This window comes from Phaenicophaeus curvirostris, chromosome 2 (genome assembly GCF_032191515.1).
Source record: "Phaenicophaeus curvirostris isolate KB17595 chromosome 2, BPBGC_Pcur_1.0, whole genome shotgun sequence".
Taxonomy (NCBI): Eukaryota; Metazoa; Chordata; class Aves; order Cuculiformes; family Cuculidae; genus Phaenicophaeus; species Phaenicophaeus curvirostris.
This window is the reverse complement of record NC_091393.1, coordinates 110,334,564-110,356,272: the sequence shown is the minus strand read 5'-3', so window position 1 is coordinate 110,356,272 and position 21,709 is coordinate 110,334,564. Positions and strand designations below refer to the sequence as shown.

Sequence of the window (21,709 nt, the reverse complement as noted above, 5' to 3'; positions counted from 1 at the left end):
CAGCTGCTCTGAGCCTTCACCCTTCGTAGTCCAGCTCTTCACATTTCTTTCCAGCTTCTGCTTTAAGAGTATCTTGTTGTCCTTCTAAACAAGTCAGTTATTTTGAACCATAGGATTCAGGGTGTCAGGTTTGGTTTTGTTCCTTTTCAAGACAATGGAAAATGGCAATAGATAAAACACTGGTTTTGCTAGAAGAATACAACTCCTCCATCTGAATGTTCAAGCTTGAACTTTGACTTGAAATTCCTCTTAGATTTTAAGGGATTCAAGCAAAATACCCAGCTCTCTTCTGAATACAAGTGCGGGGCAGGTTACCATAGCAACTAAATTATGTCAATAATCCATTCCAATATAAAAAGCAACATCCGAGTTCAAAAAGTGTGGGATGTGGTTATTCATTTCCCTGGCTGTAATCAAAGTTGTGAAACTGTCGCTTCCATTCCTGGCTTTCACAGAATCATAAGGCGCCTTCGAAAACCCATCTACTCCAGCCTCCTCCTCAAGTCAGGGCGTTAGCGCTTTCAGTGGGTCGTGTTTTTGTTTGAGCGCTAGGAGCACAGCCCTTTACAGAAGGACTTGTACCAGATAAGCCAGCTCAGCATAGCCCCAGAGCCTGCAAATGATAGGCTATCACCTCATTCATTTCAGTACCCCTTGGAAATGCAATTCTTTTGGGTCATATTTCATGTAAGTAAACACATGCAGGTACCAAAGAGCTGTCGGTGCTGTGATGTTGGTCTGCTGCTTACCACATTCAGTGTTTTATGCTTTGAACATTCATTTCAGAGTAGCTCTGAGCAAAAACTTACACTAAAGCAAAATTAAGTTTGCGGGTGACACTAAGCTGGGAGGTGATGTTGGTCTGCTTTTAGGGTAGGGAGGGTCTGCAGAGGGTTCTGAGCAGGCTGGATCGATGGGCTGAGACCAATGGGATGAGGTTCAACAAGGCTAAGTGCCGAGTCCTGCACTTGGGGCACAACAGCCCCATGCGGCGCTACAGGCTTGGGGAAGAGTGACTGGAAAGCTGCTTGGCAGAGAAGGACCTGGGGAGGTTGATTGACAGTGCTGAACGTGAGCCAGCAGTGTGTCTAGGTGGCTGAGAAGGCCAACAGCTTCCTGGCTTGTATCAGAAACAGTGAGGCCAGCAGGAGCAGGGAAGTGATTCTGCCCCTGTACTTGGCACTGGTGAGGGCGCACCTCAAATACTGGGTTCAGTTTTGGAAGCACATCCAGAGAATGGCAGTGAAGCTGGTGAAGGGGCTGGAGAACAACTCTTATGAGGAGCGGCTGAAGGATCTGGAACTGTTTAGCCTGGAGAAAAGGAGGCTGAGGGGAGACCTTATCACTGTCTAAAACTACCTGAAAGGAGGTTGTAGCGAGGTGAGTGTTGGTCTCTTCTCGCAAGTAACAAGTGATAGGATGAGAGGGAATGGCCTCAAGTTGCACCAGGGGCGATTCAGGTTGGATATTGGGAAAAACTTCCTCCCTAGAAGTGTTCTCAGGCACTTGCAGAGGCTGCCCATCGCTGGAGGGTTTTAAAAGATGGGTACATGAGGTGCTCAGGGATCTGGTTTAGTAGTGGATAGGTATGGTTGGGCTCTATTGATCTCAAAGGTCTTTTCCAACCAAGTGATTCTATCATCCTATGAAAATGTGATGTGTTTAGTAGGCCAAAAGCGAATGTCTAGCTGCTCCCTATCCTTATTGCGTTAAGGGATTTGCTTTAATTTTAACCCTTTGCATGACTTTTGCCAGTAAAGGGCTGTATAGAGAGTGAGGGTGGTAGCAGGAGTGTTCAGACCCTTCTGTTCCACGTCAGTTGCATTCCTTCATCTCAGAAGCAAATTTAATATTTGTATTTAATGCAGCACTCAGTTGTAATTGAGATGTAAGTGCCTTTCAGCTATCAATCTATTGGTGAAATGTCATGACTACAACCAGTATTTTTTTTATTCTTTTAGGGAGCTCAGAGGGCAGTGAGTTGGGTTCACTGGTGTAGTTTATTCAGTTTTCCTGGTGAGTTATAGCCTTGCTGGACCATAACCGGTGGTAGATCCATTAGCGCCAAAGCACCATGAACTGCAGTACATGGTGTTCCATGTTCCTGTTAACACTTCTCTGTCCGGACTGTTGGCTACATTCACCACGGCCGCTGCGGAAGAGTAAAGCAACAGCTGGCCTTAAGTGACTTACGTGATTATAGCTGAGATAAGCAGTGCTCTTTCTACAGCCAGGAGAAGGATGTTAGAGGGTAATGTCGTTGTGGATGCCTAGTGTTTTTATATATTAATTAGTAGCACTAGTTTTAAATACCTTTAGTCAATCATGTTCGTTTTACTTCCTTAGCAGAGTAGTTGAACTTTTAATTTAATTTTAAATGTTTTATATTCACTTCATCACACTTGGACCTCACTTGGAGAGCATGGTCAGATGGAGTAGTTCTGTTTGGCACCTGCTAAGGAGTGACTTCATGAGGCCTGAGAGAGGAAGGAACTACTCTGTAATAGAATCATGGAATCACTAAGGTTGGAAAGGAACTCTAAAATCATCAAGTCTAACTGTAGCCCCACCCCACCATGACTACTAAACCATGTCCTGAAGTGCCACCTCTACACAGTTTTGGAACCCCTCCAGGGATAGAGTCTCCACCACTGCCCTTGGCAGTGGAAAGTTCATGCTGCTTTCTTAACACCTCCAGGTTTCAAGGTGGTCTTCTAAAATCTCATAATCCATTGTTTTGTGGAGTCCAAATCAACCGGAGAACTTTGCTGCTGCTGTATGTTAGCACACAACATAACTGGAACTGAAACAGTGGGCTGAGTGAAATGCCTTGCGATGCTGGCAATTACACAAGGCAAACAGTTACCAACAGTTCCGTTTTCCATGATGCAGCTCCTGTGGAAGATTAAATTACCTGTTGGGAGAAGATCACTCTCAGAACAAAGTAGTGATCCTTTGAATATTCAGTATGATACGCAATTTCTTCATGTGATCATTTACTTATCTCCCCATTCCAGATTAAAAATGCATAAGCCCTGTGGTTGCATCCCAGATCTTTGTTCAGAGTTGCTACAAAACCTGGGTGGCTTCAGTCTAATGCTTTTAAAGTTGTTTGATGCACTGCTTATTGCAAATACTTCTTGTGCTTAGTGGAACAAGATGCATGTGGTGTTTCTTGCAGTTACAGTTCCTGTTATCAGTGCTTCCTAGAGTGATCTTTTATTGTCTGGGAAGGAGTAAGGGGACAGTGAACCTCCCTTACCTCTCCTTGCATCTCTTGCCAACATACACTTGTAGGTAAAAGGGAAATTGTATGGAAAGCGCTGCCTTGTTTCTGTGTATTTTGTGAAGTATTTGCAGCTATGCGGTGTACAACTTTGCAGATCATTCCTGGCTTGAGGAAACCTCATGAAAGCATTGCTTTAATTTTATAACTTAATTAGATGAAGTATATTACTCATATGAAATCCAGTTCTTACTTTCCATGTTGGACAACAGTGCTAATATTTTATTGATTGTAAAAGTTTATTCATTAAAAATCAAGTTTCTTCTATGTAGCAGTTAGAAGTTGTACTCACAAATAAAACTTGAGGCATGTAAGTCACCAGAAACCCCTGCCTGGCAGTGGGAGCTTGGGGAAGAGAGAGGAAAAGATGAAATACAACTTATTCATTGGTGCCTCTGAAAATGCTGCTTGGAAAGAAAAATGTGTGCTTCTCAACTCAAAATAACTGGGTTGAAACTGTATAAGATTTTTGATGGTACTACGTAGGCTGCTTCTGTAAGCTCTGGTGCGTGTGTTGGGCAGGAATTTCTGTTTCAGAAACTTTATTTCCAAGGACTTCGTGCTTTCAAGACACCTCATCCTTTTGCACTCTGCCCTGGTGAGCTGTTTAAGTCCAGGCTGGTACACAGATCCTGTACAGAACAATTTCACATCCTCTGATTTCTGATTTTTTTTCCTTTTTATTTGTATGCAAATACATGTGCAGACAATTCCAGTTCAAAATAAAGAAGCCTGTTAAATTAGTGTATTTTGCTTGTATAGAGTACATTATTTGAGAAAACAAGTGTTTGAGATGTATTTGTTTTGTGGTTGAAACGAACATCAATTATCACAAACAGTGTTGCATTACAGAATTAGATACATAAAAATAAATTGAATAAATGCTTCAGTAAATTCACTCCACTGTGTTTGATCAGTGAGGTGATGCTTTTTTCTACTGACTGTGTTCATATGAACTTTTACTTATTTTTCCTTAGGTGGAGAATCATGAATTTCTTGTCAAGGCTTCCTTTGATCCGAATTTGACAGAGTTAAGAGAGAAGATGAATGAACTGGAAGAAAAAATGCAGTCCTTTTTAAAGAGTGCAGCCAAAGATCTGGGTATGGTCTGAGATTCCCTTTGATTCTTACACCCTTTCTAAAGTGTTTTAAAAACAAGTGATGCAAACTGGTAGAGAGGAGTTAAGGAATGTTTGTATATTTGATTATTAGTTTTGGGTGACTTTGGTTATCGCAGTACAGTCTGTTGAAAACTGAGTGATTTGGGGTTTATAACTTGACCTCTTTTTTTCCTGAGGATGGCATTCCAGAATGTTTCAGAAACGTCATGTGTGCTGCAAAGTATGTGTTTGTTTTGTGTAACTGTAACCTGTCTAAGTTCTAAGCCTTGCTCTGTTTTGCATCCCTTGAGGACATGCAGTGAAACTGTATTCTCCCGGGTGTCCATTCAGGACACACCAGTTTGCTTTTGAAGTCCTTTGCAAAATATCATGTGTAAGCAAACGAGACATTTAAAGCATCGATTATCCTATGCAAAAAATTCCAAGTGCAGCTGATGAATCAGGCACTCGAAGAGCAACTTAAAAAAAATATCTATTTTTAATGCAAATATGGCAAAGAAAACTGGCAGCACCGTAGTTATTTTAGGTTACACCTTTAAGGGCTTGCTTATTTTTTTTCAGTCTTGGGTTTTTTAGTGTAAACAACATACCTGGATGAAAAGAAAGAAGATCTGGGTACTTCTCATACCTCTACAGAACCAAAGCAACTATACTGGATAGTGCATCTGAGAGAGGCTACATCACACAAACTGGGGTTATGAGCAGAAATAGCACTGGCTGTGGGATTGTTGATAGTACACTTACTCTCTATTTTCTTTCCTCTAATCTAAAGGTTTGGAAGCTGGCAAAAGTATCAAACTGGAGACAAATTCTCAGTTTGGACATCACTTTCGGATAACTTGCAAGGAAGAAAAGGTTCTCCGGAACAATACAAAATACGTAATAGTTGATACCCAGAAGAATGGTGTGAAGTTTACTAACAGGTATGAGATCCTCTGGGTAGCTTTTCAAACCTGTTGTGAAAGAAACAGAATTGCTTCTTTCTTTATAATTATGCCAATAAACTCTTTTCCCTGGACCTTCAATGGCTGAATTTCCACCTTTTTAATTGGTTTAGTGATTGAGATGTTGAGCAAGACTGGCATGAAGGAGGAGCACTCGCACAGTTGCTGTCAGAAGCTGAATTCCCCATTTACCCTGCCAACTGTTGGCTATTTTTGGTCCTTCGACTTGGGCTGATTTCTCTGTTTTAGATGCAGTCAGCGGCATAATTGCATGCACCGTGAGCATTTCTACAGACACTTTCTCAAGCTGCGATAGGAAAAGAGCTATTTATGTTTATCACCAAGTAGGACATGCAGCAGTTTTGTTGGTGATTACCTTTTTGTTCCAAATCATGCTGTAATTTCTCTTGGTCCTCTCTATGGGACTTTGATTCTGTGGCTCCTTAGATAAAGCTGTTTAAGGATTCCAACCTTCAGGGTGATTGTGTTGATGCAGTTTCAGTGTCTCCTCCTCTGGACAGCAGTTCTGTCGCAGGCCAGCCAAGCAAAAAGTCTGCTTTTTGTTGAATTTTTAGCTTTACTAGAGCATTTTAGAAGGAGTGAGGGCTACCTTGGTCATCAGATGTCTCTCATTCTGTGCTTCGTTACTTTCACACAGAGCAAACAATGCAGAGAGCTGCATATGCAGGATCAGGTGATAACTTGGGTTGAAGGTTGTCTTTTGAGGTTTACTGGCCTAACCTTTCACTCAAAGCAGAGCCACTTTGGAAATCAAAGCATCCTTCACAGCCCTGATACTGAACCGCTCTTTGTGAAAACTTTCCTAATGAGATCTAAAGAGAATTTTCCTGGCAGAAGTTTGGGCTTTTTGTATCCAATTCTTTTGCTATGCACCTTCAAGAACAGCCTGGTGCCTCTCTTCTGCAGTCTGGCTTCAGATTTTCTCCACTTGGGCAGGCATCTGTCTTAGCCTGTCCTTGTGTGCCGTGTGCTCCAGCTCCAAATCTTTGTGGTGGATCTCTGCTCAGAGAATCACTTCCCTTGACATGCTGGTTACACTTTTGCTTGGCCTTCTCCTTCCTCTGCCTTGGAGCACCCTGCTGGTTTGTGTTCAGCTTCTTCTCCACTGGATCTTCCAGCTCTTCTGTTAATAGCTGTTTGATAGCCGTTTGGACCCCAATCTGTACTGTTGCTTGGAGTTATTTCATGCAGGACTTTGCATTTCCCTGTGTTGGAAATTCTTGTCCACCCCCTTCTCTAGTCTGTAGACACTGCAATTGGTGGCAGTGCAATCCTCCTGTGTACTGACAGCTCCCCTCACTGTGATATCATTCCCAACCTTGCTTAGAGTGCATTTCAGGGTGCATCCAGTCATGTCATTCAGTTTGTTGATCAAGGAATAACTAGTACGAGCCCCAGTATCAACCCTAATAAATACCGCTAATAATCAGCCACAAGCTGGACATCAACCTCCCGGCAGGCCCCTCCTTGTCTCTTAGTGGCAGGTCTAGGAGAAGACTGGTCTTTAAGTCTCCTGACTGTGTTATATACAGAAAGGTGAAAACAGCAGAGATGAATACATCATATGGACTGTTTCTGTTAAACTGTGCTGCTACTGCTTTATGTGTAACAGTTCCTGCTGGAGTGAGCATTGGAGAAGTGAGCTTATTGAGGGAGATCTGGATTGATGGACACGGATGAGGAGCACTGCCTACAGGGCAAGGGTGGTTTCGAGCCAGTGCTGTTACTAATAGTGACTGTTGCTGTTAATCACTCACTTTCGTGGTAATAAATCCTTTGCTTTGGAAAGGAGGGCAAACATTGATTCATGCCAGCCAATATGTTGGGGTATTACACACCAATTTACTCAAATGAACAAAGTGTAAACCTTAATTGAATTTTGTTTTAACATTTACTCAGAGGGTATTTTTCCAGAGCATCCCTGAAATTGAAAACAGCTTTCTAAATATGTTCTAAATATGTTACAATTCTAGATGTAATGAGGAAGTTAGGCTTTTCAGCAACCGAGAAGATGGTACTTGGAACCTCTACTGTGTCATAGAATCACTGAGGTTGTAAAAGACCTCCAAAACCAATCATACCACAGAATCATAAAATAGAATCATAGAATAATCAGGTTGGAAGAGGCCCACCGGATCGTCGAGTCCAACCATTCCTATCTGCCACTAAACCATGCCCCTTAGCACCTCGTCCACCTGTCCCTTAAACACCTCCAGGGAAGGTGACTCAACCACCAACCTGGGCAGCCTGTTTCAGTGCCCACTGACCCTTTCTGTGAAAAATTTTTTCCTAACGTCCAGCCTAAATCTCCCCTGGCGGAGCTTGAGGCCATTCCCTCTTGTCCTGTCCCCTGTCACTTGGGAGAAGAGGCCATCACCCTCCTCTCTACAACTTCCTTTCAGGTAGTTATAGAGAGCAATGAGGTCTCCCCTCAGCCTTCTCAAGGCTAAGCAACCCCAGCTCCCTCAGCCGTTCCTCATAAGGCCTGTACTATCAGCCCAACACTACTATGCCAACTAAACCATGTGACCGAATGCCACATCTACACATTTTTTGAATCTCTCCAGGGGTGGAGACTCCACTGCTGCCATGGGCAGCCTCTTCCAATGCTTCATCACTATTTCAGTAAAGAAATATTTCCTAACGTCCAATCTGAACCTCACCTCATGCAACTTGAGGCCATTTCCTCTTGTTCTCGTCTGTTGCTTTCCCGTAGGATCACTTATAAAATAAATTTCTTTGTTAAGGGGTAGACGCTTCTGTAGATGGTACTGGAAGCTCAAGGGTGATGTCTGCTTACAGTGTGGGTGCACTGCTCGAGTGTGTTTCGTGCTTAGTCCTTCTGGCTCTGCTCTGTGTTTGGAGACAAGCTTGACAAGAATAAAAACTTCTTTAAACTCTGTCTTAATCTTAGCTTACCTGAGTTTGAAGACTGGAACCTGTTCCTAGTGACAGGATTTCACTGAGGTTTTTACTAAATGAAAGCAGTCAATGCCTTCAGGTCTGATGAGCCTTTTGTAGGACTCTGGGCTAATTACACAGTTGCTTAGCAGAAATTCTCTGGCAGGTCAATAACGTGCCACATCTTGTTGCAAAATGGCCAGAAATCCAGCTTTGAGAGCAAGTCCTTATCACATAGCATGTCTGTAACAAATCACTGCTATAAGATTATTAAAAATGATTTGTTCAGAGATACTAGAATCGCTGGTATAGCCTTTGTGGGTGATCTTCAACTTGGAATAAAACTTACTGATATTCTGGTGCGGATGAGTCATAGATAAGTTGCTTTGTGGCCCTTGTGCTGAACCTTGGTTGTAAAATAAGAGGGGACTACTGGTATTGACTCACAGATGAGGAAGCCAGAAGTCTGGCATTGTAGCAGTGAAGACAGAACATCACAGCTTCTAAATATTGTGTTCTTGTTCACAGCAAACTGAGCTCCATCAATGAGGAATATATAAAGAACAGAGAAGAGTATGAAGAGGCTCAGGATGCCATTGTTAAGGAAATCATTAACATTGCTTCAGGTAAATACGAATTGTTGGTGTGTATCACAGTCTGGAACACTGGGAGGACTTGCTGTTACTTTGTAGGTCCTTCCACAGAGACAAACCATAACATTCCCCAGAGACGTAGTGCGAGAAATGATGTTTTGCTTTCAGACAGTTGTAGAAAGTTCAGAATATATTATTTTCTGTGGTCAGACCCTTGCCTGGCATTGCTAGAGATGTGCACTTATAGGTAGTGTGCAAATGCCAGTCCCATAGAGAGAACAAAGATACGTCCATGAAAGCCCCATCTGTCCTCCCCTGCCTCCCTGCCTCTGGGTATCTCCACCCAAATAGTAGGCAAATCGGAAGGCAGAAGAGAACTGAGGGAGCAAGACCTGAGCTTTGTGAAGGATGGTGAAGCAAAAGAGTTTGCAATAACAGATCAACTAAGTCAGTTAAATTACAATTAAAAATTATTGTTTTCCTCATTAATTTCCATGTATTTTGCTCCCAAATGGCCTACTTAGAACGTGTTCTTTACTATCCTTTACCAAAAAGAGAAGAGACATCAGGGTGTTTGGGCTGGAGAACTTGAAATATTGCCTCTCCCAAAGGCACCACTAACAGCAGAACAGCCTTAGTGCTTTGGAAGAGAGAAGTGGGCAGTGAAAGCAGTCTTTTAAGGATTTGCCACTATAGTGCACAATCAGTAGCTGGTTAGATTTGGGTTATTTTTGTGTCTTGGTCATTTTCAAATGGCATTTTTTGTGTGCGGCATTCTAAGGTGGGAAGCTAATTGGGCATTCTACAGCAGGATTAGCTTCAATATGTTATCTCTAAATAACCAGTATGTTTAATAAAGCCTTTTGCTGCTGTTCACAGCTTCTGCAGTGTGCAGTCACAGACTTACAAGTGTCTGTGTTTGTTTAAAAACTGTTTTTCTTTCCCAGGTGAAGGCAGTTTAATGAAAAAGACTGGATTATATGTGTAATTCTTGAATGGAAGTGGCTTAAAGTCCTTCTAGTGATCTATACCTGGCCAGTTCAAGAGATGATGTGAGAACACCAAATATAGTTTGTACAGTAGGACTCTGCAGGTCACTGCTCACTTCTGAGGTTTACCTCTGTAGACTCCTGTCCCTCATCATGTTTCTTGTTGTCTGATGTTAAGGCAAAAGAATCAATGTAGCCTCACCTCTTCCTTTTCTTTGTCTGGGGAAGTCCTTGTTTGAAGTCAGAGCATGGAAACTTCAGGATTACGTCTCAGACTCTCACAGAACATGCCTGCTACCTTGAACAAGATGGACTTGTAATGCAGGAGAATTAGGAAGATTAATGCAGGTCATAGGAATAAATGTTTTCCTGTGAGAGTAGGGAGGCACTGGCACAGGTTGCCCAGGGAAGTTGTGGCTGCCCCATCCCTAGAGGTGTTCAAGGCCAGGGTGGATGAGGCTTTGAGCAACCTGATCCAGTGGGAGGCGTCCGTGCCCATGGTGGAGGGTTGGAACTGGATGGGTTTTGAGGTCCCTTCCAACCCAAACCATACTATGATTCTGTGAATTAATTTTATGTGCTAGTGTAGGCTTTGAGAGATCTTTTCAGCAAGAATAAAAACATTTTGAATTTGTGTTTCTCTCTGATCAAAACCAGGTTATGCAGAGCCAATACAGATGATGAATGATGTCACAGCTCAATTAGATGCGATTGTCAGCTTTGCGCATGTGTCAAATGGAGCACCAGTGCCGTATGTCCGACCGGTCATTCTGGAAAAGGGACAGGGAAGGATTGTGCTGAAAGGTGCCAGGCATCCTTGCATCGAAGTGCAAGACGAGGTGGCCTTCATTCCCAATGACATTACGTTTGAGAAGGGCAAGCAGATGTTCCACATTATCACTGGTAATCAATTCGGTTCTCTTTTTCATTTGTGATTTGTATTTTAAATGTCTCAAGTACTTCCAATAACAATGTCTTTAAAAAAACAAAGCAACAAAAACTTAACAAGGCAAAAACCAGATAAAATTCTGTCAATACCGTTTGTCTAATCAACGAAGGGTGAGCATCCAGCAAGTTATTCACCTTTCTGTACGGGGGATGGGATGTAGCTCCAGTAAAGAACGGAGGGTATTTGTAAGCTTTAGCCTCAGGTTGTGCCAGGAGAGGTTTAGATTGCATATTAGAAAAGTAGTGAAGCACTGGAAGAGGCTGCACAGGGCAGTAGTGGAGTCATCATCCCTGGAGGGGTTTAAAAAGCATAAGGCTGTGGTACTTGGGGACATGGGTCAGTCACCATAGTGGTTTGGGGCTGATGGTTAGACTGGATGAGCTTAGAGGGCTTCTCCAACTTCAGTGGTTCTATGATTCTGTAATTCTTTATTATATTGAAAAAAAGAAAGTGTCGGCAATGTACTTGTGCAATGTTTCCTTTGATAGTGTATATCCTGTATGTTTCTGCAGGTATAGACATGTTTCTTATCTTCTGAACTAACATGGGGAACTTACATGGGGTTAGGGTTTTAGTTACAATGTGTTGTTTGGAGAAGGCAATCACCAATTTAGAAAGTCATTTGAAATTTAGAAAGTCAGTTTGAAATGAGTCCTTCCTTACTAGATGTATCCTGTGCTATAGTGAGTGCTTCTCCACAGGCCAAGTGACCTCAGGAGCTGGAGAACCTGGATGTTCTTAAGTGATTTGGAAAATTCCACTGGGCTTCAGTTGTGCTGTAGCCATGTGGGCACCTTCTGTGGGCAGGATTTTAAGCAGTATCTTCGTTAATGTTTACTTTGTTTAGTATTAAAGTTGATTTTAAATGCAAGCCACGTTTCAATGACTGCACCCTTTTTCCCCCTATTCTCTGGTGTAATTAAGGTAATTTTACTACACAGGAAAACACTTTTAATGTTTATACATTTAATTGAATTTTAATTTCCACCCATATGTCCTTGACATACATTCTGAGTAGCAGACATCTGAAATTAGGGAATGATTAATGAACACTTCTAACATAATCAAAAATAAGAACTGAAAATCTGGATAAATGTGTGCTGACACGCTTGTTTTTCTGGTTAGCAAAAGCAAAGAATTGCTTTTAATGATCAGTTTTCTGGAAAATACTTTTAATTTCATGTGTACTTCAGTTAATTTTAACTTAGTACTGTTGTTGCTGATTCAGAATCCCTTTAGATTGTAATTTAAATCCATTTTTACAGCCAAATTGTAATTGTTCGAGAAGAAAGCAAATTGTTTTCATTCTTAAGCAGCGATACTGATGACTTTTAATTTAAAGCTTGTAAGTTTTAGGTGGAGGTGTATGTGTAGATGACTGCTTGTACTTCTGAGGAGCCCCCAAACTTATGAAGGCCTATAACGCTCTCCTATGACCTCTCTCCTGGAAAAGCAGCATTCAGTAGGACACGCAGGCACCCTTATTGGTAGTGGAGCTACCTGTTCCACCTGTTAGACAAGTCTGTTGCTCTGTCCCGGCAAGGGTGACAAGAGGAAATGGCCTCAAGCTCCGCCAGGGGAGGTTTAGGCTGGATGTTAGGAAAAAATTTTTTCACAGTCATTGGGCACTGGAACAGGCTGCCCAGGGAGGTGGTTGAGTCACCTTCCCTGGAGGTGTTTAAGGCACGGGTGGACGAGGTGCTAAGTGTTTGATAGGAATGGTTGGACTTGATGATTCGGTGGGTCTTTTCCAACCTGGTAATTCTGTGATTCTATGATTTTAAATAAACATTCTTTAATTTAGAGTCTGTTCTCCTTTATAGGAACTGTTGAATGGTAAAAGGTGATGAGTTCCTAATTAACTTGCAAAATGTCTTCTTTAGGCCCTAACATGGGGGGAAAATCAACCTACATCCGCCAGACAGGGGTGATTGTTCTTATGGCCCAAATTGGCTGCTTTGTCCCGTGTGACTCCGCAGAAATCACTGTTGTGGATTGTATCCTGGCTCGGGTGGGAGCTGGGGACAGCCAGCTGAAAGGCGTGTCTACCTTCATGGCCGAGATGTTAGAAACCGCTTCCATCCTTCGGTAAGGGCTCTACTTGTTTGGTTTTGGTGATTGGGCTTGATGGGAAAGGAAGTGCTCTAGGAAAGATGCTTTTAAGATTTCCTTTGATGTAGGATCTCAGTCGAAGATCTCAGATCCTTTTAGCAGCCTCATACGTTGTTGAAGTAGCCTTTTTGTGTCTACAGCTTCCTCACAACAGGAGGAGGAGGAGGAGCAGGCACTGATCTCTTCTTTCTGGTGACAAGTTATAGGACCTGAGGGAATGGCAGGAAGATGTGTCTGGGGAGGGTTAGGTTAGGGACATTAGGGAAAGGTTCTTCCCCCAGAGGATGGTGGAGTACTGAAGAGCTCCCCAAGGAAGCAGTCGTATTGCCAAGCCTGACAATATTTCAGAAGCATTTGGCCGATGCCCTCAGACACACGGTGTGAATTTTGGGGTTGTCCTCTGCAGGGACAGGAGTTGGACTCAATGATCCTTGTGGGTCCCTTCCAACTCAGGGCATTGGGCATTCTATGTTTCTATGTTTATTTCAGTGGTTACACAGAGCTGATACCAAAGTCTAAACGGGACAAAGCTCATTTGGAGTGATCTGTGGGATGCTGCGTGGGCTCTTTATTTATCTACTGTTATGTAAATAGGAAAGATCATTGCCTCTTTCATGCTATGCCCCTGCAACAAAACACAATGTGTGGTTCTGCAATATCCAGAGTTCATGCTGTTCTCACACTTCGTAAAATGCTCTTGTGTTTGTAGCACGGCATCTGAAAACTCCCTGATAATCATTGATGAGCTGGGCAGAGGAACTTCTACCTACGATGGCTTTGGCCTAGCGTGGGCGATTTCAGAATACATTGCCAGCAAAATCCGTGCTTTCTGTATGTTCGCCACACATTTTCATGAACTGACAGCTCTGGCTGACCAAGTGCCGACAGTAAATAACTTACATGTTACTGCCCTGACTACTGATGACACGCTGACGATGCTCTATCGGGTCAAGGAAGGTAAGATTATAAATGGTGAGCAAGTTAAACTTCATTTTACCCTGAGAGAGGATGCAATATTAGTGGAAAACACATTGAAAACATTTCATATTTTCCTTCAGGCTTAGAGTTTATAATGGACGTGTTCTTCTCTGTCTGTAGAGCATGGATGATAGGAGCTCTGTCTATGTCACACTATGCATGTGTGAGCATAGTCAGTGATGTAGGTGATTATTTAAGAGTTGCAGGTTATTTCTGCCACTTCAGGTGATGCCTTTCAGGTTGGTCCCTTTTTGCTTCTTAAAGAGTGGAGAGAAGGGTCCGAAAAGGTTATTTTCTATTTTCTTAAACCAGCCATTTTAACCCACTGACAGAAAAGACTTATGCTCCTTAAACTGTTCTTTTACCAGAAATGAGTGATGATCATTTTTAATGATGTCTCTTTCATTGTAATTAGGCTTAGTTGTTGAAAGAAGACATTGCCCGATTTGTGCAGTTGTTTGATATAGGAAAAATCATATATTTAGTTTCTAGCAAATGGCATCACAGTAAGCCAACAAGTAGCCTGTTTTGTTAGCATAAGATAAGCCAGATGTGTTTCATTAAAATCTTTTGGTGGATCTAGTTATTCCTTTTGGTATTAAATTAGGCAATTTTTAATTGGGTGTAAATTTAATCTGTTAACCACAGCCAAGCAATTCCTCCTGCTTCTCTATATTTCTGGTCATTTGTTCTTGCTCCCTGCAGCAGGAGCCGATATCTATGCTAAATACAGCAGGGCTTTGTAGCTGTGGCTTGCGAGGTGTGGGCATTAGTGGCATTGTAATTTTGCTGTAAGCTCTACAGTGACTTTGTTGTTCTTGTAAGAGCGTTTCAGTTGAGTTGCCAGCCTCTGGACTGAGATTCGGGGTTAAAATGTGAGCAGAGCACTGTTCACTATGTTTTCATTTAAAAATACCCCTTAAAGTTCCTTTTCTGAGTTCCGCAACAAAGGAATGAGTTAAATGATGCTAGGGTGGATAGAACATGGTTACTACAGAACACTGTGGCTATGCTGGATCCGATCAATGACTTACCTTGAGGAGTGGTTGTGTCTCAAATAAGGAATGACTATGTGAGGAGTTAGGCTATTATCTTTACTAAACCATCCTTGTTAGGGCTGAGGAGAACTAGTCCTTACATCTCAAATCCTGGAGACTGATGTCTACTTATATCTTTCTAGTTTAGGATTTTCAATTGCTAAACTTAATTCCTCATTTTAGAAGCTCTTTTGTCATGTTGACATGATACCAAACTCTTGGTTTTGCTTGCCTAGTTCATCCTACCAACTCTGCTTTTCATGGTTGAGTGCGTATCCAGTATGTGTTATCCTGGAACTCACTCCGATATTCCCTGATTTCTTCTGCCAGTTCAGAATTTCTCAGTTCATTCCTCTGGCACATATTCTTCAGAAATGAATATGCTGTCCAATTATTAAATTTTACTTTTATGCTTTTAAAGATAATCTTTATAATCTCCACAGGCTGTCGCCATACCATTAAGTGTCTTTTGATAATTGATTAATGTGTTTTTATTATATCCTGAGTCTTACTCCAGAGGTACTATGCTAGTTTTATTCCTATGACATTACTAATGGACTACTTCTTTATCATTTCTTCTGGTTGTAAAACCATGAAATCATTTCTTGCCCTTTGATTACTGGTATGACCACTTCCAGTTTTGCATTCCCCTGTGGCTGTAGCCTTGCAATTAGGTTTTGAGTACTCTTCTGTAGTGCTGGGAGACTGATCTGACCGAGAGGAATGGAAGCGTGGCCAGAAGTGTGGTTCTCCTGGCTTTACTGGGAGCCTGCGTAACACTGGTTATAGAACACCTCTGGTGCCACAGTCCTGTTTCTTTGAACTCCGTGTCTCGAGGTCCTTATTCCTTAGAAATGACCTGTGTTCTCCTATTTATGTACTCTTCGTGGACAATACTAGGGCTTTGCTTCTGAATATCAGCCTGGAGTGCGGTGGCCCTGGAACCCAGCCTGGTCCAGCAGTGAGGCAGCACCTGTGTTTCTTCCTTAGTTTGCTATTTCCCATCTTCTCCAGCCCATGTGGAACACCTTCCAAGCAAGGGTTCAGAATGCCTTGCTCAGATCAGTGCTTAATACATAGTTTAGTGTGGCGTGGGAACTGAAGACAAGGTTAGTCATAAGTTGCTGCAAGTGTACATGGAACCTGCGAGTGTTTTCAGCGCAGCAAGAGCTGGTGATGTACGGTGTCTCCAAATGAGCCATCTCTACCTAGGTACCTTATTTTGAGTACTCGGGTTGGGGAGGGGAGTAAGATATGCTGAATCTAAACCTTCAAACTTCTACATCCTTTTGAATAGCGACTCTTAGGATATAAACCCCTAACATTCCCCAGATAGCTGGGTGAATTCTCTTTCTTCTACCCCTTTTCTCTTCCTTTTTTTTTGTTTTAGCCTGTACTGACTCACCCATTCTGGTTCTGGTGAAAACTTTGGAAGCCAGTTTCATGTTTTTCTTCAATAAGTTTTGCCATTTCTAGTAATTTTTAGCCATACACATCTTTCCTTTGTACATCTTTGCATTCGATCCATTTTCTAGAAAGTGCTGTTGAGCACAGAGGCACAATGATTTGTATCTGTCTGCTTAAACCTCTGTCAGATGTGATACAGCATCACGAAATCCTCATCTTAAAATACCTCAAATTGGATATCTGTGACCTAAATTTTTGCGTTTAGCATTGTGTTTTTTCCCTTTTGGGAGAGTTCTGCTGTTCAGGTGAGGGTGTGATTACTGGCAGCTCGGATACAGCTGTGCTCTGAAAAAAGCAACAGGTTTTGTATCATTTGAAATGGATAATTGAATCTGAAATGCACAGAAAGTGGCGTATTTTCTTTCCTGTCTTTATGCTTCAGGAGTGGATGAGGAGACACAAAGTGCTGCTCTCCAGCCCTGTGCTCAGAGTTCTCTTGGCAGAGACCTGGCTTGGCTTTGTGTCTGGGCAGGGGTGTGGGTTTAATAGAAAATCCACACCCCCTCCCCCTAATTTCTGCCTAAAAATACTGATTTCCTTTAAGAAACCAGAGAGATTACAAGCCTCGTGAAACAGAAAAAGATCTAAGTGCTTATTTTTCCCTTCCCTGTTCTCCAGTTACTCGGTATTCAATAGAGGATTACTTAAATATCATTTTACATGTACAGTTCATTTATTCATAACTCCTTGATGGAGACTGGAATTGAAAGGATGTAATAATATTTGTGGGTGGCCAGGTGGAATTATAGTAAGGTAAATGACTGAAGTTAATAAATCGCATCAGAGGGCTTTTAATATTAATTTTAATATTAATTAAATTAATATTATTGTATGTAACTGGGTATAATTGACATATTTTGAGCAATTACGAGAAATTCTCTTTTTCAACCAAATGTTATAAACAGTGCATTAATTGAAGTGAGTGTGAAGTTGAAGTTGAAAGGTTTTGATATAATTAAAGACTTCTGGAGACCGCAGAGGAGTGTGGCACTGATGCAAAGGAGGAGGAGGAGGATTGAGAATGCAAGATTTAAAATATTTTCATACAGATACACATATATGTGGATATAAGAAAAAAATGTGAAAGATATATATGAAAAAATAAATTATGTGAATCACTGTATTCTACAGACTATGCTGAAATACTTAAATAAAAAACCATTATTCAATTTCATTCAAGTACCAGAGGGAAATTCTTTCTGCCTGAAGAGTTTTACCTGCCTTCCTGAAGTACTATTGGAGCTCTGCAATTACTGCTCTGAGAGAGCTTAATTAAATAAGAGCATTTTCTTTAGTCTGTGCTATCATGTGTAGTCCAAAAGGTAAATCAGAAAATGTTGTTCACTTAGTTTTTTGGAACAGAGAACTATTCCACATTGGTTCATGTAATCTCAGCATAGCTGTATTATCTCCAGAGAATCTTTTACGGGTTGTTTTTCTCTGCCTCCAGGTGTTTGTGACCAGAGTTTTGGAATACATGTGGCAGAGTTGGCGGCTTTCCCGAAACATGTGATAGAAAGTGCAAGAGAGAAAGCGTTGGAGCTGGAGGAGTTTCAAGACATTGGCAAGTCCAGGGAATGTGAAGGAGAACCACCAGCCAAGAAATCCTACAGAGAGAGAGAGGTTTGCTATCAGGACTGGTTTTTAAAAGTTGTTTAGCTGGGATCACAGGATGGTTTGCATTGGAAGGGACCTCAAAGCCCATCCAGTTCCAGCTCCCCTGCCATGGGCACCTTCCACTGCATCAGGTTGCTCAAAGCCCCGTCCAACCTGGTCTTGAACGCATCCAGGGATGGGGCAGCCACAAATATCCCAAGGAAGATAGTTCAAGGATTCAAATTCCCCCACGGCATGAGGATAATTAACTATAATCTCATTTTTTCCATAACAAAATGGTTTAGCTATGAAGTTCATTAAAAGTTGAAGAGATGTCCAAGGACAGCACTCAGCTTTCTCCTTTGTGCCCTTCCACATCCCATCAGGACTAAGATGTCTCCCAAGCTGATCATATTGAAGGGCATGGCAATTTGACCTGTAATATCTGATTTGCAGATGTCATTTAGTTCCTCCCATTTCACACATGAGAGTTTTGGCTTGATTCTATGTAACTGTGGAGGAAAACATTCTTGGCTTCATGCAGGATTCAGGCACGAGTTGAGGAAACATCTCAGCATAGATCTGATTGTGTCTACATGGCACAAGTCATCTGTCTAAAGTCATTTGAGAGAACTTTTTTTCTCCTCCCTTCACAAAAAAGAAGCTATGTTAGCAGGTAGTGTAAAGGAAAACAATAGCTTGGAGGAAGCTTTTCGGAATAGCCCGCATCCTTCTCTTGCTGGATTAAGAGTCCTTACAGTGACATCTCTTGCTGCCTGTGACTTGCGTTGTTTTTTTGCCGATAGTTGGGTCCTCCTTGTGCATGCTTGTCAGTCTGCTGACAGAGCTTAGCTGTGTCCAGGCCACTGGCCTGCAGCCTCACAGCCCTGTAACCCATTTATCATCTGTACATCGATGGCTGTCTTGGTAAAACTATGGTATGCAAGCCTTGGGGTCTTAGTCCATATCCCGAGCACTGCCTACACTTAAAAAGCCTTTGCTCTAGACATAGGCTGTTACCTGTTGCGTTATTTTTGGTTTCAGAGGTCTGCTGCCATTATTTCTGTTCCTTAAGCGGATCTGTGAATGGACAGTCTCTGGGTTGTCCTGCCTTTTAGTCCCAGGAAGCTCCCCCGTCCACTGCCTCAGCAGCACCACTATTACCTTCCCTTTGCCAGCCTGCTGGCTGTCATGGTGAAGGGTTTCTCAGGCTACTCAGGTCTGGCTCTGTGGTCTTAAGTTGGTGGAAACTAAGTGGACGTGGCAAACGCTTCTGACAAATACATCACTGTGTTTTATTCTTGGATATTAATTATAGAATCATAGAGTGGTTTGGGATGGAAGGGACCTTAAAGATCATCTAGTTCCAACCCCCCTGCCAAGGGCAGGGACACATCCCACTGGGTCAGGCTGCCCAGTAATACATAACATTAATATTCCAATAATACGTAACATTTCCTAAACTCTCTAGGCAATGAAATGGCAGAGCTGTAGATGTCCCACCCAGGGAGTTTCATTAACATCGTGTTTAGAGAGAAAATCGTGCTATTACGTTTCCAAATCCTTCAGAGACTTCTGCAGTAAAAGCACACTGCATTAGTTCTAAATGATCAAACAAAGCTAAGAACAAACAAAATGCAGAGGAGTAGGCAAAATCCTGTATTCTGGGCAAATGGTTTCTAATCCAGGGACCCCCGTTAAATGTTTGTTCTTACTTTTCGATTCAAATTGTTTAGAAGTTCCACTGTGCCTGTTTGTCTAAAAGCATATGCATAAAGCTTAATTATCATCTGTTCTCCTTGGTGACGGCCACTCTCCAGTTGCTTGGTTACAACTTGTTCTTCCCTTTTGCATATTGAAACATTGGGTTTGAGTTACAATTCCTCCAAAAAGTGACTGAGTTGGGTAACATGGCTGCTGTGATGCTGTTATCACTAGCAATCCTCATGTGGTCACACACTGGAATTAAATGGGGAGCACATAGGAGCTCGGAATGTTAAATATTATATTTCTCCTGATCAACTAATGCTTTTTGCTTGTGGATTGAAAGGGGAAAGAACTCCTGAGACCGGGATGCCTGGATTGTTGAGAACATGATAGAAAATATGTGGAAGCAAAACACAAATTTCACCTCCCATACGAGGACAAGCTGAGAGAGTTGGGCTTGTCCAGCCTGGAGAAGGCTCCAGGGAGACCTCAGAGCGCATCCAGTACTGAAAGGGCCTGCAGGAAAGCTGGGGAGGGGCTCTTCATCAGGGGGTGCAGGGAGAGGACCAGGGGAACAGTTTTAAGATGAAAGAGGAGATTGGGATGAGATCTTAGGAATAAATGTCCTCCTGTGTGGGTGGTGAGGCACTGGCACAGGTTGCCCAGAGAAATCATGGCTGCCCCATCCCTGGAGGTGTTCAAGGCCAGGTTGGATGGGGCTTTGAGCAACATGTTCCAGTGGGAGGTGTCCATGGCAGGTGTCCGGTCTGGAACTGGATGGGCTTTGAGGTCATTTTCAGCAAAAAACATTCCATGATTCTATGATGCTATGAAATGCAAAAATACGTGTGACTTTTGCCTGCAGAAGGTTTATGCTATTGAATAATACTTCGGGGATTTTTAGAGAAATCCTGTTTGCAGCCTAAACATGCATTCTCTTTTCTTCTTCTGATCCTTCTGTTTCAGGAAGGTGAAAAGATAATTCAGGATTTTCTTTGCCGAGTGAAGGCGCTGCCCCTGACGGAGATGTCAGAAGAGGAGATCAGAGCCAAGCTGAGACAGCTGAGGAGCGATGTGCTGGCAAAGAATAATGGCTTTGTGAATGAAATAATTTCCCGAACAAAAGTTACATCATGAAAGGTGTGAGAATGGGGTACAGCTCTCCAAGCGTGTTCTACATTGCAGGAACTATCATCTTCTCGTCTTGTAGCTTCTGTACCTTATGAAACTTGTCTGTTGGCTTTTTTTTGTTTCTTGAATTGTAATTATTGTGTAAAAAATTCTGAGCATATTCTGTGCTGAATTCCTACTCCAGTTGTGACGCTTGTGAACTTTTAGAAGTTTCCAATAAAAAGATTTTTCAGTATTTAGAGAAGTATTGGCTGTACAAACCAGACGTGTAATACCACACAGAAAAAAGTGTGCTAGAGAGAGTAACAATTCCAACAGCATATGGTCACTATGGATTCAAAATGCAACAGTGTGCACACAAGATCTTTGTCCTGCGCCACAATTCTTTTCTGTGTTGCAATTCTGCTAATTCAGTTTTAGTAATGTTATATTAGTGCTCCATTAGAAAAGAGCATCTACTGAGTGGTTTGTCAGAAAGCTTTTGTGTGCGTACTTGTGTGGCAGTGGGCTGGGGGGATACTTTGTGGACAGTGATGCTTGGTCAATCATCCTACAGACAGGCTCTCCATGCTGAACCTGGGGAAGATGTCGCATTTTTGGCTGCTTTTGTAGTGTAAGTAGAGGCTGGAGTGATGTTACAGTTTAATGGGAACTTCTGAGCTTGTCATGGTTTGTCTGCGAGGAATGCATGCATTGATTTTTATCTTATGTACTCATGCTGGGAGCGTGAAAGCACGCAGATACAGGTTTAGATTCTCCTTCAAGTTTCGCATTTGAAATGGTAGCTCTGGAACACCTCACTTACATTCAAAGCTGTCAGTGTCGAATGATTGGTAAGAAAAGGTGTTTATCACATGGGATTATTGTAATAAGATGG

General features: G+C 42.2%; 1 protein-coding gene across 1 annotated transcript in view; it reads left to right on the top strand.

Moving 5' to 3' along the window:
• MSH2 (mutS homolog 2) overlaps positions 1–21,067 on the top strand; it is a 43,379-nt gene extending 22,312 nt beyond the window's left edge. Inside the window, exons 9-16 of the mRNA XM_069850443.1 lie at positions 4,264–4,387; positions 5,180–5,330; positions 8,802–8,899; positions 10,513–10,758; positions 12,688–12,892; positions 13,626–13,873; positions 17,849–18,021; positions 20,668–21,067. Coding sequence (XP_069706544.1) covers positions 4,264–4,387; positions 5,180–5,330; positions 8,802–8,899; positions 10,513–10,758; positions 12,688–12,892; positions 13,626–13,873; positions 17,849–18,021; positions 20,668–20,838 — 1,416 coding nt within the window. The 3' untranslated portion in view covers positions 20,839–21,067. The remainder of the gene's footprint in view (positions 1–4,263; positions 4,388–5,179; positions 5,331–8,801; positions 8,900–10,512; positions 10,759–12,687; positions 12,893–13,625; positions 13,874–17,848; positions 18,022–20,667) is intronic.
• Positions 21,068–21,709: the final 642 nt, after the last annotated feature.